At 63.5% G+C, this 23,953-nt stretch overlaps 3 protein-coding genes across 3 annotated transcripts in view; 2 read left to right on the top strand and 1 right to left on the bottom strand.

The window, feature by feature from the left end:
• Positions 1 to 23,953, bottom strand: part of CCDC154 (coiled-coil domain containing 154) — a 162,078-nt gene that overhangs the window by 52,919 nt on the left and 85,206 nt on the right.
• Positions 6,295 to 18,501, top strand: UBE2I (ubiquitin conjugating enzyme E2 I). The gene is made up of 7 exons (XM_077762666.1): positions 6,295 to 6,378; positions 10,310 to 10,386; positions 10,533 to 10,616; positions 11,609 to 11,681; positions 15,504 to 15,605; positions 15,745 to 15,832; positions 17,903 to 18,501. The coding sequence occupies exons 2-7, from the start codon at positions 10,321 to 10,323 to the stop codon at positions 17,964 to 17,966; spliced, it is 477 nt and encodes a 158-aa protein (XP_077618792.1). The 5' UTR covers positions 6,295 to 6,378; positions 10,310 to 10,320; the 3' UTR covers positions 17,967 to 18,501.
• Positions 19,647 to 23,953, top strand: part of BAIAP3 (BAI1 associated protein 3) — a 17,216-nt gene continuing 12,909 nt past the window's right edge. The window contains 4 exon segments of the mRNA XM_077762749.1: positions 19,647 to 19,693; positions 19,805 to 19,899; positions 22,456 to 22,592; positions 22,772 to 22,826. Of these exon segments, the coding sequence (XP_077618875.1) occupies positions 19,647 to 19,693; positions 19,805 to 19,899; positions 22,456 to 22,592; positions 22,772 to 22,826 (334 nt within the window).

Below are 23,953 nucleotides of genomic sequence, written 5' to 3'. Positions count from 1 at the left end.
CTGGGTCTTACAGGAAGGGGCTTTCGAGGCTGAATCTGAACTGGGGCGGCGCGGCCACCCGGGTGCTACCCGACCTCCCGCGGGCTTCACCCCGGTCCTCGATGCGCCGCCGCAGGGGCCCCCTGGNGGGCCCAGCCCCCTGGGTGCACCCAGGACCCAGCGGGCCCCCACCTGCCCCTGGTCCCTCAGACCTGCCCTGCAGGCCCCCGCAGCCCCAGGGGGCGCCCCCAGCCGCCCGCCCTCCAGGCTGGAGTGTCACCCTCGACTCTCTCTGTTCTTCCTGCTCCTAAGAGCAAGTCCTAGACTCCCCCCCCAACACCTTCGGCCTCCCTCCTCCTTGCTGCCCACGCCACTAAACCCCTCCCCCAGCCTCCACCCCCGATTTCACCGTGAGTCGGTCCCGCCCCCTCCAAACCCCCGTGTGCACCCCGTGGGCCACCTAGCACACCAGCCCACCGTGTCACTGAAACCGTCCCCAGCTCCCTCTTCCACCAGACGAAGGAGGCCTTGCTGGACCCTCCCCTGGCCCTTCTGACTCGCTCCTGGCGCTGCCCTCTCCGACTGCATCCCTTGCCATGGCCCTCTGAACCCTCACAGCACCTGCTTGGATGCTGCCTCCTCCAGGAAGGCCTCCCTGACCTGTGAGAAAGCACCTACCCAGCTGTGTGGATCTCACTGCGTGCCCCCTTTGCTGAGCCGTCTCCCCTCTGGACTGTCAGCTCTGGTGACACAGGGACGGTCACTTGTGGCCCCTTATGGCCCACTCCCAGCTGTGCCCCCAGCACGGGCACACGTTCGGGACGCATGTGCAGCGTCAAAGGGACCAGAGAGTCTATGCGGGCGGGGGCACCACAGGGCTTCGGGCTCGTTCCTCCGGAGAAGACAGCTGGGGTGACTCGGTGACACGGCACGCCACGTGGGAGCCGGTGGGCCCCGGGGACAGGGACGACGGTGGTGCTGGCCCTGTGACAGCAAGTCCGAGATGGGGCTGAGCTGGCCCCTCTGCCTCAGGGCTCCGGGCCGCGCGTCTGGTCCCTCCTCAGGGCCGGACCAGCAGCGACCTGGGCCCGGCTCAGCCGCGGGGCCACACGTCCTTGGTCCTGAGAGTCACCAGGAGCTGGGGTCTGGGGTGTGGAGACCGAGCGGCAGGAGGGGACATGGCCCCTGTCCGCGGGGCACAGCGGCGTCCTCACGAGTCACAGAGCAGCGTGTCCTCGGATGGTTCTCTGCGCTCAGGGCGCCTGCGTGGAGCACTGGAGGGTGAGGGAGGCGTTCTGGCTCCTGTAAAGTCTGTGACTAAAACAAGAGAAAGGGCCCCCCTTCGGGCCCCTCCAAGCTCTGGTAGCCCCGCCCGCCCCGCCTCCACGGCCAGCAAGTAAGAAGCCGAGGACACAGAATCCGGTGGGCAGCTGCGTGTGGCTGCGCGTACAGGGGTGCGAGGCACGGGGCCGCGGTAGGAAGTCTCCTTCTAACACACGCTGACTGACCTGGATGGGCGAGCAAACACGGGAACGGCCAGGTCAGGGGGTGCCTGTGGCTCAGTGCGGGGCAGGGTGCCACGTGGCTTGCCCGCCACCGCCGCCGGGGCAGGGGCCTGGGGGCACGTGGGCCCCGAGACACGGAGACACATGGGCGTAGCCCCCGCCAGGTGAGTATGCTGCTCCTTCTCGCCCCACCCGCACATTCTGGGTGCAGCTGGGGAGGGAGACCCCCACACACGGTTCTAGCACGTGGGGAAGGCCTTAGGGGGTGCTGGGTTCAGAGCAGGGAGGCGGGGAGGTGGGCCGGCGCCACCTGGCTGCAGGGCTGGAGGCAGGAGGTGGTGCAGGTGTGCGGCGGGCCGGGGCCGGGGCTCAGGGTCCCAGTGACCCTGTTGGAGGCAGGGCCGGCTGCACAGGACAGAGAGGTATCAGCCTGAGCGGCCCAGGTGGGCGAGGACTGGAGGCAGCAGCGCCTCTGGGGTCCTCAGAGCCCCTCCCTCATTTAGACGGGGAGCGGGGGGAGGGGGTGTTACTCAGGTTGAGGGAAGGCTCTGGAAATGGTGCCATGGGCGCACGCGCCCGCAGAGCGTGTGGAGCCCGGCGTCCCCGTGGTGCGCCCAGCTCTCCCCTCGGTGTCCTGGGCAGCAAGCGTCTTCCCATCTTAAAATGAAGCAGGCGGCCGGCGTCTCCCGGGCCCACGCTCGAGGCGCAGGGAGGGGCTGAAGGCCAGCGTGGCCAGGCGGATGGACCTGGGGGAGAAGAGGCACCCCCGCCCAGGGCGCCCTGCTCCTCGGCCTCCCCCGCGGGGTGTGGGGAGGCTGGAGACCAAACTCTGCTAGACCAGGCCCTGCTTCCAGTCCCAGGGGACCCCAGCCCCCCCCGGCCCCCCCGGCGCTCGAGGCGAGTGGGTATTTCCCACGCTGGGCCCTGAGCTCTCCNGTCAGGGCGGGAACGGTGCCCCTCACGGTCCCTGCCACCCAGCGGCGGGGAGGGACGCACCGCAGGAGGCTTGCCCGCCGCCAGCCCGGTCTCAACCTCTCCCCCAGGTGACAGTGGCAACGTGGCGGTTTGCAGCGATGGGCATCTGATGACCGTCTGCCTTCCTGGTTTGGGGCAGGAAGAAGCAGTCACACCCACAGGTCACAGCAGAGAAGGTCAAAGAAGGTCCCAGACGTGGCTCCTTCTTCTATTCTAATGTACAAACCGTCTAGCGGATGGGGACGCACAAGTTGGGGACCACTGACCGGATGCGGAGGGACGCGTTACACCCTCAGGCGGCCGCAGGACCCCAGCTCGGGACCTNAGGGCTGCCCCACCCTTTGAGGAGTTTGCAAAGGGAGCCCCTTGAAGAAGAGCACTAGGACCAGTGTCGCAGCCAGGTCACCGCTACCTAGGCCAGGCCAGGCCACCCTCCCCCTCCCCCGACTCAGGGTGTGCCCGTGACGGAGCTGGGAAGCCCGAGGCCGGCACCACAGCAGAGCCGGGAGGTCCCAGCCCGGGAGGGGAGGGAGAGACTGCAGGAGCCCCCCGGCCATCCGCATGCGCCCCCAGAGCTGGAAGACAGCTCCGGGCCCTCGTAGAATGGCCCCCCGAGCTCTGGAAGGCAGGCCCAGCCCCAGCCCCACGCCCAGGCCTTCCTCCGTCCAGAGAGTACTGTCTCCTGTAGTTTCCTCTGATGGGCAACAGTTGCTCACGCTGACGAAGGCCGATTTAGCTACTTTTTACCTGCCTGTGGTTTTGGTGTTTTCCCCAAGAAACGATCGCCCGACCCAGTGCTGTGAAGGTTTCCCGCTATGTTTCCTTTTACTTTTGCATGTGGTGTGAGGTAAGGGGTCTAAGCTCATTCTTGTGTGCGTGGCTCTGCTTTCTTTTCAACCCAGCGCCCGGAGCGGCGGTTGGGCACCCGACGCCCTCCGTGCCCACAGCGCGGCCTCCGACGCAGCCCCGCCGCACACAGCTCCCGCCACCCGCGCCCTCCTGGTGCGGCGGGCACACAGCCTGGCCAGCATTCTGCCTCCTCGGGGCTTCATGTTCACGGATTCTGTGCAAAGCCCTCACCCTCTCCGTGCCTCGGTTTCTCCTTTGTGCCCAAGGAGCTGGACCCAACCACATCCCGTCTTTCCTGCTGGGACTGCGACACTGAACACCCGCCAGAGTCCCCGCACCCTGGGAATGCCACGCAAGGCCCCGCCTAGCCGCCTGCTCCAGCCTCGCCCGCTGCCTCCCCTGCTCGCGCTGTCCCAGACCCACAGGGCTCTCCCTGCGCACCCTGCTTCCCGTTCCTTCCACCAGCAAGGATCGGACCCCAGCCTCCCACAGCAGGGTCCTGCTCCTCCTTCAGGACGTAGTTTGGATGTCCCCTCCTCAGAGACCCCCTTGACCGCCCTACCTAAGCCAGGTGTGCCCTGGGCTGCATGGCAGCTCACCGCACGCTTAGTCGCCTTAAACAAGGCACTTCTTGTGGGAGCTCTCCCCGAGGCTGGTGCGTTCCCCAGGCCTCGTCCGGCCGCGGGTGGGGAACGCAGCCCAGGCTACACCATGTGCTTCTTCAAGGCCAAAGTCAGTGCTCTGGGTAAGCGTGTGAGCTGACGGATCAATGGACAGCCAGGAGGCCGTCACCGAGCACGTGTGCCAGGGTGTGAGCTCAAGGGGGCTTTGGGCTGAGGGTTCCAGATCGGAAATAGCCTTCTGCCCCAACCTGTCCTCCAGCTCAAGGCCCCTTCCTCCTCCACTAGTTTTGACTCTGCTCCCAGCTTCAGGGCCATTTCCACCAGGGAGACAGTTCTTACTATGGGTTGATAACTTGGCCACCAGGGCCAAGGAGCCACATCTCCCCATCTCCAGGTATCTCCTCACCACACGTAGGAGGTCTTAAGTTTCCTGCTCTACAACCTTCCATGGCTCTCCATGCCCACAGGGGCCGGCCCGGGCCACAAGCCACATTGGTCGGCCTCCCCCAACTACATCCTTCATTACCCCTCAACACCCCCGCCATGTGGCCAGCCCTGCTCTCTCTGCCCCATGTGTGCTGGGCCCACATAAGCCCCTGGTTCTCCCCTCTAGCAGACACCACCACCTTTTAGTGGCTACTGCTATTTGTTGGGTGCCTTCCCCACGCAGCCCCGTGTGAGCTTCCTGGCGTCCCCGAGGAAGAGAGACCCGAAGCCCGAGCCCCTTCCCAGGAAGCCAGTTTATTAAAGTGTAGCGAGCATCCATATGCCCAGGTCAGCCGTGTTCTTGTTACAACACACACTCCCAGAACCACTCAGAACTTCTGATCCAGGGCTGGGGCCCCAGAGAACAGGTGTCTCGGGGGAGCCCCTGAGGACCCTGGCACCTGAGGTGAGACCTGCATCTGCCTGGGCAGAGGGGCAGGGGGAAGGCCCGTGCTGGGTCACTGAGGGGATCCAGGAGTGGGCAGCCCCTTGGGCGTTCAGAGTCTGGGAGAGACCTGGAACTCTCACATTCTGCTCAAGGAGGCCAGGCCCTCTAGCCTTTATCACCTGGGACCCCGGTCACTATAGCCAAGCTCTACAGGCCATTACTGATGGGGAGGTAACCTAGGCAGAACCTGTCCCCAACCACCACACCCAGGGGACACCCCCGGCCATCTCAGGGCTGGTGAGACGACGTCATTTTACTCCCCAAGAAACAGGACGTCGCTGACTACATGGAATGGACGCACGGAGCATCCGCTGGATGCCGGACCTGTGGTCCCAGCTCCTGGGGGAAGCTGGCAGCCTCAGCACAGGGCCAACTAGGGGGCTCTGGGGGAAGGGAGGGAAAACAGGAGTGAATGAATCGCCTCCGCTGTCCAGCGACCCCCACCCCATGCCGGGCAGCTTGGCCAAGGTGCCCTCCAACGGCCACTGCCCAGGGTGGGGACCCGGGACACCTATGACTCCCTGACCCCAAAGCGCCCACGGACAGAGCAGGCTGACCTTGGAAGGCGCCCGCTCCCAACTGGGACCTTGGGGTTCGGGCAGCGAGGCGGGCCCGACGGGNGGTCGGCACTCGGCCTCTTGTACCGGGTCAATTCATTGGGCGGCTTCGACAGACGCCCCGCCCAGGGCCCGAAACTGACCAATTGCAAGGGGTTTCACAGGGCGCCGTGCTCGGGGGACCGTCACCGTGCTGCGACGCTTCAGGGGATCCTTAGGCCTCAGTGGTCTTTCCCCCACCACCCCTGGCCCCAGCCCCAAGGAGACCTCCGGGACCCGTGCCCGGAGAGCTGCCCGCGCGGCATCCGGGGAGCCCTTGGAGATCGCGGCCTCTCCCTGCGCCAGCTGCCCGCCGGCGTGTCCTCGAGTGGACGCACGCATCGCGAGGAGGAGTTTGTAGACGCTCCCTCCGTTCGGGGACGCGGCTCCTTTAAGGGGGCAGGTGTCCGCGGCGCCGCCTGACTGGAAAGCCGCNCCACGGGCGTGCGGCCTCGGCCCCGGGCCTGGGGTGGCGGCAGGCCGGCCCCTCGACCCCCCGCGGCGCGCCCCGTTCGGGAGCTGGGAGAACGGCCCCCTGGCGCGTGCTCGGCAGCGTCCCCGAGGTGCTGCTGGCAGCGGCCGCTGTTGACAGGGACGCGAGCCCGGGCCGCCCCGCCGCCGGGGCTCTCCTCCGCCCCAGGGAAATTCGTTTCCGGGGTCACGGTCTGCACACAGACCTGTGGCGCCTGCCAGCCGGGGCGAGCGTGCCCGGTAGAAAGAGTTTAAAACGGGGGATTGCAACATCGCCGGCTCGTGTGGCGGGGGGGGAAGAACCCAAACACTCCGAGTTTCCTTGTGCCCCTGGAGAGCTCCGCTCGCACTCGGTGGGATCCCTGACGTTAGCGCTGCGCTCGAGGGAGAGTTTTCTACGAGGTTGCTTTACAGCAGTCGAACGGAGATCAGAGCCGGTAGTTAACGTGAGTGGGAGGAAGCGAAGGGGATGGTCAGCGCGGTTCCTGACCGTGGCCTCCAGCTGCCCCGAAATCAGTATCACTTGGCTCGGCTGGTGTAGTTTGAAAATGTACTTAGTTCCTTGGTTTGCAAAGTTGGTCTTTTGTTTCTTTTGGAAGTCTGTAGTCTTAAATGTTCCTCACTGTTAAGGAAACACTGCTTTTGGGTAGAGGATCGACTTGACAGAAAAAGAAGATGGATCCTAAATGTGTCCTGCTTTGGTCTGGCCTTTGGTGGGGGGGGGGGAGGTTTAGGGTTTAGGGATGAGTTTTCCTCGCTGTTGTCCGGTGAGTCCCGGCATTAGGGACCTCGCTTCAGGAACAGCCTGGGGCCCTGGGAGCTGTTAGGAGAGAGCAAGGAAGTGAAGCCTCCGCAGGTACCTGTGGCAGGGGCACCCAGTTTCCTGCACCCTCCCCCCCGAGTGGGAAAAGGTGGTCCACAGCTTCCCATCTATAACCTGCCTTCTCCTGGGCAAGCCTGTGGGCTCACAGTGCCTTCACCCATTTTACAGGTGAGAAAGTTGAGGATGGAGGCACCCGGCGCAGTACTGTCCAGTAGGAGGTCAGGATCTGAGAAGAGCACGTTTAAGTGCAGAAGCCCTGCAGGCAGGTGGTGGGGAGAGCCCTGCCCCCATCCTGCAGGCTGTGGCTAGTAGTGCCAGGGTATGCTTCCTGGCTCCTGGCTCCGCTCTGCAGTCCTAACATCTTAACTATCCAGAAACGCCTGTCTGTCAGCTTGGCAGGTGGGTTTGGTTCCAAGTGGGATTCTGAATGAATGTTCCCACTTTGTGGTTAAAATGTAACAAACCGGCGGCTTTGTCAGACAGCAGGAGGCCGGTGGGAGTGGAAGCTCCAGGTCTCTGCGTGAGAAGTGCAGGTGNATGTTGCGCCCACCCTTTGTTACCTGCCACTACTTGGAACAAGCGTGCGCAGCCAGGCACTAGGACGAGGGTACTCTGTCTGCTCTCAGGGCAGGAGAGGGGCCCGCGGGAGGGCTGTGACACACGATGAGCAAGCAGACAGGCCCCCGGAACGCCCTGTGTGCCTGGCCCCGTCCCAGCCCCACCAGAGTGCCCGGCTCGTCAGCGTCCTCCGCTCCTCACTGAGGGGCGCTGGCCTGGGGCGTCAGAGACCTGCTTTGGGGCCCAGCTGAGCTCACACTCCCGGGGCCCCTACATCTCAGTTAACTGCTTACCAGGCTGCCTGTTCGGTCACTGAAGCTCTGTGTTCGTTCATTCTGCAGAAGGGCCCTGCCTACTTGTGCCGTCTGCCCTGGGCCCGAGGGTGCTGCCACAGTGATCCTTCCGTGGGCAGGGGTGGGGGGCACAGGGGCGGGAGTGCTTAGAAGCCGGAGTGCCCTCAGGGCTTCTGCCAGGAAGGGCATTTCCACTGAGTGGTGTGGGTCAAGTTCTATGCAGAAGAATCCACTGAAGTGAAGGGTTTGAGAAACTTGTAGATTTTTCAGGCGTCAGAGTCCCTGCCAGCCTCTGACCAGAGAGCACCTTAAAGACAGACTGGCCTGTGCCCTGCTGAGCCCTGGCTCCTGCAGGTCCCCCGCCCACCTCGTGCAAGTGCAAGCCAGGTCCCCATCCTTGGGATCATCGCCCCTGCCTTGTCCCACTCCCTGGGCCCCTGCCTCTGGCCCAGGCGAATATTCCAGACAGGTGTGCTGTCCGGTGAAGGAGGTCCCCGGCAGGTGTTGCCCTTTGGGGTCCCCCACCCACAGCGCAGTGCTCCTGGCAGGCAGGTCTGCACTGGGGTGGGGGGAGAGGGGACTGGCCAGAGCCCTGGGATGGAGCGGAGGAGAGAGGAATTCAGGTTTGGGCCCCAGCGTGGTGCTGTCTGTTTTGGACTTAATTTCTAAGTCGGGGAAGGTTGGAGCCCATTACAAGGTGTCCGGGGTCGGTGCCACGGCCAGAGTGGCAGTCTGGGCTCGGCCTGTCCCTTACGTCGTCCTGACAGCTTCCTGAGTGGAGGACTTTGATTTTTTTGTCTTTTGCTATTTCTTACGGTAACAGAAGTGTACTTTTCTTAGAACCGGACCCCATCCCATTGGTCTGGCGGTGTGTCTGTCACAGCTCAGCCGTCTTTCTGAGACCTGGGCTTCCGGATGACCCCAGAGGCTGCGGTGCTGACCCCAGGCCCCTCCTTCCACGGTGCTAACTTACTGGGAACAGAATTGTCCCAAGCCTCCCAACCCCGTAGTGCCGGGCCCCACCCAGACTTCCCCACTCATGGCCACAGGGCCTGGGGACGTTCGTTTCTGACAAGCACCCAGGTGACAACACCATGCGGGCCTGTCTGCTGAGCTGGTAGCCTCCCCGCTCCTGCACAGCCAGTGGGCCGGCGGGGTGAAGGGAGTGGTTCAGATTGGGTTGCCGAGGCGGGTGAGGGTCAGCCTGAGGTGGGCCGGGGGTTGCATGGGCGTAGCTGGCAGGCAGGAGGCTGTCCCTCTGGAAGGCAGTCGGGGACACGAGCTGGGTTCCAGTTAAGGCTCCTCGCTTAGTGGGCACGTCACCTGGTCTGGATCTTCACTTCAGGTTGTCCCTGGGTCAGTGTTGAGCCCGGGGGCGGTGGGTGAGCCTGAGCCGGGAGGCGTCCTTGGGGTCACGCGTTGTCGTGGCTGGAGGTGGTTCTGAACCCGGTGGATGGCACCGTGTTGTACTCAGGAATGTGCGGTGTGGACCTTTGGCCCGCAAGAGCAGAGAGGAGTTGCTCTCCGTGGAAGGCCGAGGGTCCGAGGGTCGGGAAAGCTTTCAGAGTCCAGGGGACCCCCTCTCTGTCTCGTTGAAGCCTCATTTATGGCATCCCCAATGGTTCTGTGGACTTTGAAGACAAACAGACGTAGGCGAGGTTCCTGACCTCTGAGGGCAGAGGGAAGTTGGGGGTCTGGCCTGTTGGGCTCTGCTGGGTGAGCAGTGCCCTGGAGACGCTGCTCTCCCCGCAGGAAGTGCGAGGCCAAGCCGATGGGGGCCTCTGGGTCACTGATGTGAACCCTGAAGGCACCAGGCCTTGGGGGTCTGTGGTCTGGAGTCGCTGGGGGCCCGACACCCTGGGGCGAGACTGAGCGGCCCTGTCCCCAGCGCCCCTGGGACAGGCGGGCACAGCGCACAGTGTCTCCTGTCTGCTGCTCCCCAGGGGTTCCTGGGCCCTGCTGCCCCCAGCTGACTTTCCCAGAGTAAAGGGGAGACCAGCCCCGACCCATTTATTGTTCATAGGGTGCCAGAGCATGGCAGGGGGTGCCGTGGGGCGAGAAAGCGGAGGGGATGGGGGAGGTTAGAGGGCCCGGGGCCCTGGTGAGAAGCGGGCCCAGTGGGCGCTGTGGACCAGGTATGGTCTGGGGACCGGCCCGCAGTGCGGTGGGCTTGCTGTCTGCCCTGCGGCTCCTTTCTGCTCGGTTGGTTGGCAGAATGAGTTATTCTCTTGGCCAGACCGGAACCTGAATTCTGAGCTCCTGATTCTACGCGGGGGGCCTGATGGCGCACCCCACCCCAATCTGCACTGTCAGAGGGGAGCGGTCTGTTACGGCCCTGGCCCCCGGTCCTCAGGCAGTGCTCCGGACACCCCCACCACGTCCTTGCCTTTCCTTTGGACTCTGATGGGGGGACTGGGCCCCTGTCGCCATGGCCCCCGCGGTGTGACAGGAGGGCAGGTCGGGGTGCAGGCCTCTCTGGGAACGCGCGGCCAACCCTTCCCGTGCCGCACTTACCAGCTGTGTGGCCCTAGGCCTGTGCCATGGACTGGGGGGTCCTGGGTTGCCCTGTGGGGACGCGATGCCCAGGGCAGACTCCAGGCGGGCGGTTCACCAAGAGCACAGTCCTGTCCGGCCTGGTGAGAGCGGAGGGCAGACAGCCCCTGAGTTCCACCGCCTGACTGTGTGCCGCCCGCTCTCTTGCAGGGACTTTGACCATGTCGGGGATCGCCCTCAGCAGACTCGCCCAGGAGAGGAAAGCCTGGAGAAAGGACCACCCGTTTGTAAGGAAAGCTTTATTTCTGTGCGGGGCGGCGGGATTGGTTTCCCCTGGCGGNGGGGGGGGGGGGGGCAGGAGCTGAGGACTGTCCTGCAAGTGGGGCCCGCAACGCCATGGCGCTGATGAGCCCGTGTGGTCGTTTTCCCTCAGGGCTTTGTGGCTGTCCCTACAAAAAACCCCGACGGCACGATGAACCTCATGAACTGGGAGTGCGCCATTCCAGGGAAGAAAGGGGTAAGGGGCGGCACCCGCTGACCTGCATCTCCGGGGGAGGGGACAGGGTTGGAGTGACGCGATCCCCCCACCCCCAGGGCAGCTTTAATTTAGAAAGAAGGAGCTGGGCTGCCAGACAGGCTGGGTGCGGCACTCCTCCAAGCCCAGGGTCAGATACTACTGTGTCTTGGGGCCCGGAGGAGCCTCGAGGACCTTCCTGTTTATCCTCTGGGACCCGCTGTGGCTGAGGAACCCCGACGATGCTCTGTGAGCCTCAGGCAGGTGGTGGGGGACAACCTCGTGGGCCACCTGAGAAAGTGACGGGCAGCCTGAGCGTGCTGGGCCAGTCAGGGCCATCGTATTTGAAGCTTCGGGGAGTGAGGTCTCCAGCACCCAGCATCCAGCTCTTTCTGGGAGACTGCAAAGCAAAGAGGAGACCCTGGAGGTGTCCTGCTCATGCCCCGGCCTCATTGCCGCTGTGTCCCTCCTCCCGTGGCGGGGCGTCTGCATGAGTTCAGCCTTGCGCTTCCTGACAGCCTCCTGTCCCCACGCTAAGCCGGCAGGATTAGGACTCGGCTTGTCCCGGACGGTGTGGTTTGTGTTCCCCGTTGGTCAAGCCTCTGTTGAAAGCTGGGCCTGCATCTCTGCCTTTGCTGAGCCGGTTCTCGGCCCCGAGGCCGTGGCCGATGCGCCGTGGCCACGTCCCTCCTGGCGGAGGCTGGGTAGGGCCGTGCTCTCGGGGCCTCGCTGCAGCTGCTCAGGCGAAGATCCTGACCCCTGTCCTGGGGTCACAGGGGAGGGGCCCCCGCTGGGCCCTGCCTGTCTTCCCAGAGCCCAGCTCCCGCCCTGCTCCTCTCTGGGGACTGCGCTTTGCAGCCCTCTCAGGGCCCGTCACGGGACAGCCCGGCGGTGTGGCAGGGCAGCGCTGGGCGGGGTGGCAGAGGCGGGTGGCTCTGGCTCAGCCCACAGCCAAGGCCGGCAGCACAGCTAACCGCTCGGTCGTCTCCCCGCAGACTCCATGGGAAGGAGGCTTGTTTAAACTCCGGATGCTTTTCAAAGATGATTATCCGTCCTCACCCCCAAAATGTAAGTAGAGCGAAGCCCTCCGGAGTCCGTCTCCTTCAGCACGTGTCCCGCGAGGCGGCCCCTGGGGGCTCTGACCCCCGAGGCTGAGGACTCGAGCCCGGGTCGCACAGCAGGGTTGCACAGCGGGCGCAGTCTTGGGTGCTGGCTGTGATCCTCCGGGAGGCTCCTGGGCACTTAGCCTGTCGGGGTGAGACGCCCCCACCATCAGCCCTCCCTTCAGAGGGTTTCCTTTCCTAATGCATTGTCACTGCCCCAGTTTGGTAACACCTCACGTCCGACTTGCTGGCTGTGCGCGGCCGGGATGCGTAGCACACGGGAGCCTCCAGAGAAGGCTGTGGGAAGGAAAGCCCGAGGCTGACTTGAACGCACTGCCAGGGTCACATCATCAGAGTGCACTTGCGCAGAACCCAGGAGGGGAGGGGCGCCCAATTCCTCGCCTCTCGTAGCTGGAAACCAACAAGCCCTGTCCGCGATTGGAGAAGTGAATGAATTAACATGTGCCTCAGCGTGAGAAGTGTCCAGCCCAGCACGTGGCGGGCACGGCCACATGCGGAAACGTCTGCACTCGGGGTAGTAATTCAAAAGACGGAAGTATGTTTTCCATTACGATGACTTCTAGCAGAAGAATTTTAACAATGAGTATTTAGCAGGGTGACCACTGGGTTCGAGACTTTTCACTTGGGTGGTTTGCCATGTGCACTGTCTGCCACGCGGAGGTATCGCGCTGAGTAACAGCTCTAAATAAGAGACGGGACANCGGCCTCCGCCCCCCCCCGCCGCTGGCTCGCGGAACGAGGCCGGAATGGAAATCCCACGGAGGAGCTGGGAGGGAAGACGGGCCGCACACGTTCTCGCCTTTTCCGGTCTGTTTATTAAGGGTGCAGAGTAAAGCATTAACCTGCAGAAACCTATTTTCTATCATTGCAACAAACAAGTGTTTGAACCAGACCGTTTACAAAGGCCTCAAAACTCAATGTGGAAGGTTTTGTGGAAATTGTCACACAGATTCTACAGCATCAGGGTCAGGAGTGCGGAGAAGAGCCGTGGCCCCGGGAGCGGCTGTGAGGCCCTGGCTTGAGGTGCGGGGGGCGAAGGGCACCCGCACCCGTTAGCAGGATGGGCAAGATGTGAACCAGACGGACCTACTACAGGGACGCGGTGACTGAGACACAGGCCTGCAGGGCAGAGGCCGCCCGTGACGTGAGGAGCATCAGGCCAGCCAGCGAATGGCCCGGGTCCGCGGGGTGTCCCTGTGAATAAGAGGAACCACCCCTTCCACCCTAGGTGGCCTTCCAGATGGACCTTGACGCCCAGTGGAAAGATGAACCGGTGCGGCTTCTAGAAGAAGACAGGGCATCTTTGTCACGTTATAGATTTCGCCAGTGAGGCACAGACCGGGCTTTTGCCGCATAGTTAGAACCTCAGTAACTAGGGTGACATCACACCCAGGACCGCGTCTTCACCAGAAGAAGCCAGCGACAGTGAGGGACAGGGTCACACGCTCGTCAGTACTGACCCTGAGTATGGAAAGGGCGTCAACATGTCAACAAAGAAGCAGCAGGCACATAGGGCCACGCGGGAGGCCGTCCCGGGCCGTGCCAGCAGCGTGCGGAGAGGTGCCCGCCTCTCCCGCGAAGGGGGCAGGCGGACAGCCAGGGTGGGAAGGGGCAGAGCAGCGGAGCCCTCCACCCTCACCCCTCACGGGGCAGTGAACATCGGCACGGCTTCCCTTGGAGAGCTGGGCGCCACGTCTGCAGAGGCCGAACTTGGGCCTACCTGGGACCCGGCTGCCCTCCTTGCGAGCGTCCCGCGGAAGCGCGTGCTCGCCGCAGGTGGGGACCCGCTTGGTCACGGCAGCCCCGTCTGTAATGGCCAAACGCTGGAGGCAGCCAAGTGTCCCTGGCCCATTCTTTGGCTCGGGCTCCCAGGAACCCAGTCGGTTGAGTGTCTGACTCTTGATTTCTGCTCAGGTCATGATCTTGCGGTTTGTGAGATCAAGTCCTGCATCAGGATTGCACTGACAGCGTGGAGCCTGCTCGGTTTCCTCTCTCTGCCCCTCCCCTGCTGGCTCACTCTCTCAAACATTTATGTTTGTTTTAGACATGGTGTGAGCAGGGGAGGGGCAGAGAGAGAGGGACACACGGAATCTGAAGCAGCTCCAGGCTCCAAGCCGTCAGCACAGAGCCTGACATGGGTCTTAAACTCCCCAATAGCTGAAGTCAGACATTTAACTGACTGAGCCACCTAGGCGCCCCTTCGCTCTCTCAAACTGTAAGAAAAATGAAAAAAAGAACGGGTAAGCGGGGGGTCAGTGTGCAGCAGCTGGAGGAAGGGCCCTCAAGGACTCAAAACGGCACATCTCCCAAGGTGATGTGGGGGAGCGGAGCCGCCCAGGAAGTCCGCAGCGGGCCCTGTGGCGGAGCCGGTCTCGGCAGGGACTTCTCCGGGAGGGGGATGCCGGCAGCGAGCAGAAGTCGGGGTCAGGGGCTTGAGCAACACCACACCCACCATGGCTGTGCTTTTGTAGATAAGAAAAGAGACTGACCTCTCAGCTGAAAGTAAAATCAGAGACTAGTGCTCAGAAAGAAGCAGGATTCAAAGAGCAGGGCACGCTGGGGCGGGAGCAGGTTGCCAGGGCTTGAAGTGAAGTGGAAGGCGTACAGCACGCCCGCAGCTCAGGAGCCGTCCCGCTAGAGACACGGACGAGGACTTGGACGGGATCTTTCCAAGAAGCGTACAGTGCGTCACAGCGATGAAGGTGCTGGCCATCCGGAGTCCCCAGGGACGGCTGGCCACCGTGAGGCCCCTGGGGGTCTGGGCCTGTAAAGCGGCGGGAACTGGCGGCCCGTGCGGGAGTGTGGATGCTGGCGGTGCACGGTGTCTCCTCGGGGCTGGACATGCTGGTGGCGCCACGTAGATGCCCGTGCCAGCCCGGGAGGGGGTCCTCGGAAGGTGGTGGCGGTGGTGGTTTTGGACTTCATCAAGTTGCACGAGACCCGTTGTCCTTTCCTGGGTACAATTAACATTTTAAACTCCAGAGAAGGGGCACCTGGTTGGCTCAGTCGGTTAAGCGTTGGACCTCGGCTCAGGAGTTTGGCTCAGGCCATAATCCTACCATTCGTGGGCTCCAGCCCCGCGTCGGGCTCTGTGCTGATGGCTCAGAGCCTGGAACCTGCCTCAGATTCTGTGTGTCCCTCACTCTGCTCATACTCCATCTCTCTCTGTCTCTCAAAAATGAATAAACATTAAAAGAATTTTTTTAAGTAAATAAAATCCAGAGAAAGGCAGAGGGTGCCCAGACAAAGAGAAACCCCGAGCACACCCGCTGTGGTGACGGTCCCTGGGGGTTCCAGGCACTTTTCTGTGCTCTTGTGGGTTAGGATTTCCTACATACGTTCATTTTTTAGGAAGAAAAGTAACTTTTGTTTTTTAAGAGAAAGAACGTGGATCCTAAGAGCCTTTCTTTTTGGAGCAGGATGATCTGCTCTGAAAACCGCCTCCCAAGTCTGTGCCCTCTGCGGTCCCCCCAGGACCATCCCCACCTGCTGTGCTGACTTGGGGAGGGGCACGGGCATGGGGGTGACTAGGGCTCCGCCCCAACTGCCCACTGTCCAGGGGCAGGGTCCGGGCGGGCACATGGCTTCGCCTCCGGGAAAGGCACATGTCCACCACCCCCTCCACCCCCCGCTTGCTGCCACCTCTTGGCCACCATCCTTAGTCAAATGCCTGGTGACAGCAAGGTGGCCCCGGTACAGGGGGTGGCGTCATTCTGTCTGATGACAGCTGCCACCGGAAACACGTCCCGTCTTCCCTCTGGTCCAGGCAAATTTGAACCACCGCTCTTTCACCCGAACGTGTATCCTTCGGGCACAGTGTGCCTGTCCATCCTTGAGGAGGACAAGGACTGGAGGCCGGCCATCACNGTGGGTGAGGGATGCAGGGCGGGGGGGGGCCAGCCGTCACGATCAGGTGGGTGCAGGGCGCCACCTCAGCCTTCCTGTGGGGCCAGATGTGTGTCCCGAGGAAGCTTGCCTTTCAAACCGCTGACCGTGTGTTCTCCGTCTCGCGCAGATCTTGTTAGGGATACAGGAACTTCTAAACGAACCAAATATCCAGGACCCAGCTCAAGCAGAGGCCTACACGATCTACTGGTTAGTAGCCGTCGGCGCTGCCTGCTCTGGCCGCTCGCTGGCCTGCATGCGTTTCCCTGGAAGTCTGGTCCGGGCTGCCTGTGAGAAGGGGAGCCGCAGGCCGGCTGTGGGGGGGGAGCAGTCCCTGCCGCTCCCGGCAGCCTTCGAGGAAGGCCGTGAGACACCAGCTGTGACGGGGAGACCGAGTGAGGCCGCCAGGGAAGCGTCTGAGGCCAGGAAGCAACCAGGACAGGCCTTGTAGGCAGCAGCAGCTGCAGGTGCAAAGGGCCTGTGGTGGGCAGGAACGGTGAGCCAGGGCTGGCATGGCCACAGTGTTGTGGGCCTGGGGCGTGGCAGGAGGTGGAGGTCAGGTGACATGGGCCTCTGTTGGCCACTGTGTCCCTGGTGACCTCAGGCCGGTGCAGAGGGAAAGGCCTCCAGCTGCGGGTGCCAGAGGCGGTGTCTGATAGCGCAGCTCCCCAGGGCCCAGGTCTCCCGCCACAGCCCTCCTGCCGCCCCTTCCTGCTTCCCAGTCCCTCCTGGGCCTGGGTGTGGCCATCGGGGAGCGGCACTTCTGGCTTGCTGGCCGCCCGGCTGTTGTGATGTCCCCACCAGATGCCAGGCATGCGTGTCCCAGCCCTTCCCTGCGTGGCACTGTGGTGGCCTCTAAGTCTGTGGGCCGGTGTCCGTCACCTGTGCCTAGGGAGTAAGGCCAGGTGTGGCTGAGGGCAGGTCACAAGGTGAGACCTGGTGCCATGAGCCTGGCTGGGCTGGAAGGGGGCGTACGCCGGGGGGGGCCTCTGGGACCTGCGGGCTAGCATGCAGGGGGGAGGCTGGGCAGGGGCGGCGTCCTCCCGGGGGATGTTTCTGGAATCTGGTGCAGAGGGTGAGAGCTGAGGTCTGGGCCGTTCTCTGGTCTGAGCAGCAGGCGAGATGTCCGATGCCCGTCTGCGGGCAGTGCCAGCTTGCGAGCGAAGGGCAGGCCCTCAGGCCAGAGCCCACGTCCCCCGAGGCGTGTTCCTGCCGTGGTTCAGCTGGAGGTCACATTGTCCCCTTGGCAGCTGTGTGCCAGTGGCTCCTGAGGCGCAGCCCCTGTTGTAGCGCTGGGTGAGGTTGCCATGGTGTGTGTCTGCAGCAGCCGGCCGGCCCAGGCCTCGTACAAGGCCACTCAGGGCGGGATGTGCCCAGTTCTCACGACAGAGACCGCGTGGCCTGCGAAGCTAAGAGGTCTCCATGGCCTTCAGGGCCTTGCCGCCGGCCCCGGCGTGTGCCGCGTCGCAGGGGTGATGTTTTCTGTGGCTGGTGGTGCACGGGCACCACAGCGCCCCCGTGAGCGGCTCGCCTTTCCGTGCCTGCGTCCGTAGCTGCCGGGGCAGCGGGCGCCGCAGGGTGGGCAGCCACTTGCCAGGCTTCCCGCAGCAGCTGGGCTCCCCGCGGCCGTCACACACCCTCTTCCACGAGTCCTCCACCAGGTCCCTCTGCAGGGCGCACGGGACCGCTCCCCAGCTGATGTGACTGCCTTCTAGCTCCTTCCAGAGCCTCCTAGGCAGCTACTTGCACCCTGGGGCCTCGGGCCGGGCCGTTGGCTGGGGTGGGAGTGCAGGTGGCTTGGCCCATTGTCCCTGCACACCCCGGAGCCTGGGCCACAGGTGACCCAGAGCAGCACCCAGAGCAGCACCCTGAGAGGCACGCTTCGAGAGCGCATGGCTTGGAGGGACCCCTCTCTGTCGGGGAGCACTACGGTCTCCCAGACGGGTCCCCCCCCCAGCGCGCACTCTGCCTTGGCCCCCCGGGGAGGGGGTCCCAGACCAGCCCTGGAGGTCGTGACGGCCCCCTGGAGAAAACCAGTGCCGAGTCCTGTCCCGTCTGGGGGGCACGGTGGTGCCCGGTGGTCCGGACCCCCTCCGGGGCCGTTGTGTGGTTTCAAACCCAGAGGTGCCAGTGGCCGGTGAGACTCGTAAACTTCCACTGCACCCCCCGCCCCCAGGCCTTTCTGACTGGGCGCCGCCCACTTTGCACCCCGCCAACTGCCCGGCCCTGGGCCCCATGGGGGCTGCACCTGCTGACGTGTCTCTCTCTTGACCCCCTCAGCCAAAACAGAGTGGAGTACGAGAAGAGGGTTCGAGCACAAGCCAAGAAGTTCGCACCTTCATAAGCGGCGACCGCTGGCAGCGTGAGAAGGAAGGGATTGGTTTGGCAAGAACTTGTTTACAACTTTTGCAAATCCGACGTTGCTCTGTACAGTGACTAGTCACCTGGGGAGGGTGGGGCGGGCGCCATTTTCCATTTCCGCCGCTGGTACACGGTCCTCGACTCGCTGGATTGCCCGGGTTTTCATACAGGGTCTCTTCCTTCCGTCTTTTGTATTTTTGATTGTTATGTAAAACTTGCTTTTATTTTAATATTGATGTCAGTATTTCAACTGCTGTAAAATTACAAACTTTTATACTTCGATGAGCCCCGCGGAGCTAGTTTCCTTTGCTCGCGGATGCAGGCATGCTTCCCACAGCGCAGAGCTCCCCCGGCCCCCGCTGGCCCCCGCCTCGTCCCCGCGCACCCCGGGTTGTGTTGCTTTTGAGCCTCAGATCCAAAGTCAGCCAGCGTCTCGTTCCCGCATCACTTCCTTTGTGTCTATATGGCGTTTTGTCTGTGTTGCTGTTTAGAGTAAATAAACTGTTTATATAAAGGTTTTTGTGGCATCATCGTCATTAAGAGCGAGAGGCGGCCTCGCCAGGCCGGGCCCCCACACGGCTGCAGGCTGGCGGCGCACAGCTTGCTGCCGAGCTCAGCTGCGCCTGGATCCGCGTGGCGCTCGGGCCTGGCCCCCGTGAACAGTGCTGTGTGCGAGGCGGTGCGAGTCTGGGGTTTGGCCCCTGGCCCCGGGTCTTTGGGCTCTGCGGGGAGCTGACCTGGTCAGGGCGGATCTGGCGCCAGGATCCTCCTGAGCCTGCGCAGGGGACCGTCCGGGCATGTGCCAGAGCCTGCCCTGGGGGCTGGGGCCTTCCTGCAGCTGCGCGCTCCCCCAGGTGCAGGTGGCCTGACGTCAGGATGTTCTAGAGACAGGTCTGAGGCCGGTGCGTGCGGGCTCTTCCTCTTTCCCGAAGGGCTCTTCTCAGCGCCCCAGATCCCGAGCCCGCTGTGCGGCTTCCCCAGGCTGGCTGCCTGCTCGCCTGGGAAACGGCCTTGACTCCAGCCCAGCCAGGAGGCGCCACAGAAGGGGACAGGCCCGGTGTCCTGACGGGACCGGAGGCCCGGAGCCTGCCCAGAGCCAGCCGGCCTCGCTTTGCCAGCCGCCTCACCCATGTGGCTCCAGTGCAGGGCCAGGGCCAGGCACAGGGATCCCCAAAGGGGTGGGAGCCGGTCGCCAGGGCCCTCGGTCGGGAAGGGCACCTTGACTCGCCAGGCAGCAGGATGGCAGTGGACTTGGGGGGCCGCGTGAGGCCCCGTCCACAGCGCCTGCGTGGCCCCTCGGTCCCAGTGCCTTGCTCGCTGGCTTGGCTGCACGTTTGGCTGAGCTAGATGCGTGACGCTGGCGATGTGTTTTCTCACGCAGACGGCCTCACGGGGCCCAGCCGCGCGGTGTGTGCGCGGCCTCTGCCAGAAAGTCTTATTTTGTAATGACTGAGCTACACTTAGTAATAGGCACACGTGTATATGGTTAATATATATGGAAATTCGATATATTTTCTAGGTAAAGCGTTCTGAAGTAATCGATGTTTCTAGCAAACTGTCACGACTTCAACTAATGAGATGTCCTCTGTGCCACAGTCCTTGGCCTAACGAAGATGTAACTCTTGTGACGGGGGAAGGGTGGACTGCGCCCGGCCTGTTTCCGATGTGCGGGAAGAGCGTGTGTTCGCAGCATGAGGCGCCCGATGATCAGTAAGGAATTGTGGGCAGTCCGTTCACCACTGTATCTCCAAATCCTCCGATTAAAGCATTTCCACACGTGCTGCCTGCAGCCTGTGTCCTTTCCTGCCCTGCCCCACACAGGCCACCCGACCGCCGGCCTCCCAGGTCAGACCCTCGGTGGGTCGCGGGGGCAGGGCTGCCCCCCGCCGCCCCCCCATCGTTCCCCCAGAGGCCAGGTGAGGGCAGCAGAGGCCGGGAACCCATCCGGTGCTGGCCCTCGCGCTGGAGCAGTGTCCCTCCTGGAGACCCCTGGCTGGGGCTCCTCCGGTGCCCGGACCCTGAGCACATGTCAGCCCCTCCTTGGGGCTCCCGGGACAANAGCTGCCCCCTCACACCTGTCCACCCAGGCCACCTCATCTCCCCGGGCCGCCCAAAACCCTCTCGGCTCACATCGGGCTCTCTGGATGGGCAGCCTCCATTTTGAGGTTGCCATGACGACGAGTGGCCAGGCTGAGCGCTGACTTGGGCCGGCTCGAACCGGTCTGAGCCTGCTCCAGCAGGGAGGGGCTGAGCCTGGGGGTGTCCGGCCACAGTGGCCTGTGCAGCTCATCCATAGTCCTCCAGGGACTGTGCCCCCACCTGCAGAGGCCCTGACCCTGCCTGAGGGGGCTGGCTTAGGACCCCAGGGTGGCCAGGGGTTGGAGCACTGACCCCAGGAGCCCGGCCTCTCTCAGGAAGCTGCCAGGGCCGGGTCCTGGGTTCTCTCTCCCGGGGCTCTGCCACCCTCCTGAAGAAAGGGGCTCACTGTCCCCCAGCCATGGAGCCCCAGAACCTGGCCACCCGTCACACAGAGACTAAGGCTCAGTACCCGGTTCCCCCACGTTTGCCTTCCAACGTCACACACAACCCTTGCCCCCTCCAGGGGTGGGGGTAAGAGGGGCCCTCCTGGGGGCGTGGCCTGGCACACCTGCCCTGGGTGGGAAGCTGACGGTCAGGCTCAGTGGACAGACCCGGGACAGTGCTCTGCAGCCCTGCCGCCTGCCCCCACAGAGACCACGGAGCCCTGCGAGGGTCTGCTCCGCTCCCACCCCCCAAGTCTGGCGCCCAGGAGCACCCTGGCCCAGCCCAGGCTTCACCTGTGCGGGTGCTGGCACCCACCAGGGCTCTAGGAGCCTGCATTTCAGGTGAGGGCCAGATCCCCTCCCACCTGGGCCACCTCTTCTGCTGGCAGAAGCGCCCGTGATGGAACAGGCGACGGGACAGAGCCACGCAGTCAGCGCCCTGGCCAAGTCTCCAGGCTGGGCTCCCACCGCCTCGGAGGCTGCCCCCTCTGCGGGCCTCCGACAGGCGCCCCCATGCAGGCGGGAGGGGTGGGAGGAGTCGCACTGCCAGAAGGTTATGCCTGCAATTCCGATGGCTGACGCTAGAGGGCGTCAGAACAAGCATCTTAATTTAAGGTGTTTTTTTAAAATACATTTTTAATGTTTATTTTTAAGTGAGAGAGAGAGCACGAGGAGGGGAGAGGCATAAAGAGGGGGAGACACAGAATCCAAAGCAGGTTCCAGGCTCTGTGCTGACCGCAGGCTCCAAGCTCCAAGCTATCAGCACAGAGCCCGATGTGGGGCTGGAACCCACAAACCGTGAGATCATGGCCTGAGCTGAAGCTGGACGCTGAACCAGCTGAGCTACCCAGGTGCCCCAAGATTTTATTTTTTAAGTAATATCTACATGCAACGTGAGGCTCCAACCTACAACCCGAGATCGCTAGTCGCACGCCCTGCTGACCCAGCCAGCCGGGTGCCCCGAGCATCTTTACACCATGAAGGGTCAGGTGGCCTTACAGAGACGGCCCCTCCCTCCTCCCACGCTGCCTTCCTCCAGCGGCCACCCATCGCTTCGGGAGCCTGGGGGTCTTCCCCTGGCCCCAAGGAGGGAAACCACCCCCTGCCTGCCCGCCAGAGGGTGTGAGCTCCCCGCCCCCCAGCCAGGCCCCTCTAGGAGAAGGGTTCTGGACCTCACTGCTGCTGTGACAAGTACGCGTTCCGCGTTGCCCGCTCCCCGCTGTAGAGTCACCCCCAACCTACGGAGGCGGGGACTGAGTCCCTGGAGGGCCGGCCCGCTGTGGCCACAGTCCCCATCCGTGTGGGATGGTGGAGTGTGCAGCTCACACTATCAAGTACTTGCTTCTCACCGAGATCCTCGCTCCCTTCACTGATGGCAGCAAACTGCTACGTCCATTTTCTTTTTAGGTTTATTTATGCATTTTGAGAGACAGCAAGCAGGGGAGGGGGACAGGGAGAGTGAGAGAACCCCAAGAAGGCCCTGCACCGCCAGCACAGAGCCGGACACGGGGCTGGAGCCCATGAACGGCAAGATCAAGACCAAGAGTCCAAGGCTTCACTGGCTGAGCCACCCAGTCACTCCCTGCTATGTCCATTTTACGAAAAAGGGAAACTGAGGCCCAGAGCTGGGTTACAGACCCAGCCGGTTGCTGTGTGGCCCTGAAAAAGCCCTTCCCCCTCTCTGGGCCTCAGTTTCCTTCTCTGTAAATGAGGGTGGTGAGGTCTCGCAGGCCCGCCAACCCAGCAGGCCGCAGTGTTGGGGCTGGTGCCTCTGCGGTGCTGGCCCCCAGGCTCTTGCTCCCCAAAGGGCATTGGACGGGGCTGCGAGCAAGGGCCCCCCCTCCCTGGCAGCTGCCTCTCCTAACTTCCCGTCTGTAGCAGCTGCAGAATCTCTTCACCCCGAAGCCATTAGGATCACCATGGCAACCAGACCTGTGTTTGTTCCAACAGGTTGGCAGAACCTAACGAAAGGCTGGAGTGGAGGGGGCAGCTCTGAGGTCCCGGCCCAGGACCCGCCAGTCCCCGGGGAAGAACGGGAGCTGCCCCCTCCCCGATTCCTGTCTGGTCCAGTGGATGAGGAAGCCCAGGTAGCTGCTCCCTCGCTCCCCTGCACTCCCTGTCCCCAGCAGTTGACACGTGTCCTGAGCACCTCTGTCCCCCTTTGCCTGGCTGTGCTGGGTCAGGATGGAAGCAGGGCCCGGAGACAGAGTTTCAGAAGGAGAATCCACCCTGCGGTGCTCACCGCCCCGTTCTGGGTCTCCCCCAGACTCCAGTACAGACGGGCGGAGGGCAGCTTGGACGCGTGTGGGTCAGGACCCAGGGTTGGCCCATCAGAGCAGTGTCCCCCCCCAACCTGGGACGGCGGAAGAAGCACCTGGTCCCCCACCCCGGGCTGGGGTGCTGCTGGCCGGCCTCTCCCCACGCTCCCGCACCCAGCCACCCACTCCACGTGATACAAAGCACAGATGTTCCCGGTGTGCAGCTGTTTTGGAAACCGGCTCCAGCCTCCGGCCCTTGGCTCAGCTCGGCTGACCCCTGGCCGCCCCCGGCGACGCGTCCTTGCCTCTGGGCCGGTTTCCCCCACTGCCTGGGGTCCCACATGAGAGATGAGGTCCTTTGAGGTAAAAACATCTCCAAATCTGTCGATCCCCGAAGTACACGGCACTCTGATGGGCCAAAGGCAAGGGGAGCCAGGGACCCAGTGCACCTCACAGTTCCAGAGCCTTCACGTCCCTTCCACGACCCCCCGCCCTGCCGGAAACTTGTTAGAAACGCAGATGGGGCACCTGGGTGGCTCAGTTTTCAGCCAGTTTTCAGCTCAGGTCACGATCTCACGGTTTGGTGAGTTCGAGCCCGGCGCTGGGCTCTGCACTTGACAGTGTGGAGCCAGCTTGGGTCTCTGTCTCCCTCTCTCTGCCCCTCCCCCCCAATAAATAAACCTAAAAAGAAACGCAGATGGTCACCCTGAGCCCAGACTTGGCATCAGCAGGTCTGGGGCCGGTGCCCCCCAGGCGGACCCAGTAGGGTGCTCGCTCAAACCTCGGAGGGGGCGGAGGGTGGGCTGTGAAGAGGGGGGCGCGCATCCAGCCCTGGCCTGGAGGGCCCTCACCTGCGCCCCGGGGAGGATCCCCCAAGAGTGCTCGGGGTCACGGCGCGTCCCGGGTTGGTGCCTGCAGCACCCCTGTCCGGGGTGCAGACTGGTGGTGGGGTCAGCGCTTGGACTGGGAGGGCGACTCCAGAGGCGTCTGCGCAGCCCTTCCAGAAAAGTCCTCGCTGCGGCCCGGGCTTGTCTGATGCGGTTTCGGTGACTCTGGCTTCCCGAGGGTACGGAGGAGGCGGGGTCCTGACACAGCGGCACCTGCTCCCCGCTCTGCACCCACGGGTGGGCTGGCTAACCGCCCCGCGCCCCGCCCCCAGGGGAGGAGGCTCCCTGGCCCGACTCGCCTGG

This window comes from Crocuta crocuta, unplaced genomic scaffold, assembly GCF_008692635.1.
Source record: "Crocuta crocuta isolate KB4526 unplaced genomic scaffold, BGI_CrCroc_1.0 scaffold234, whole genome shotgun sequence".
NCBI lineage: Eukaryota > Metazoa > Chordata > Mammalia > Carnivora > Hyaenidae > Crocuta > Crocuta crocuta.
The sequence above is the reverse complement of the archived record's forward strand: the minus strand, read 5'-3'. Positions and strand labels throughout refer to the sequence as shown.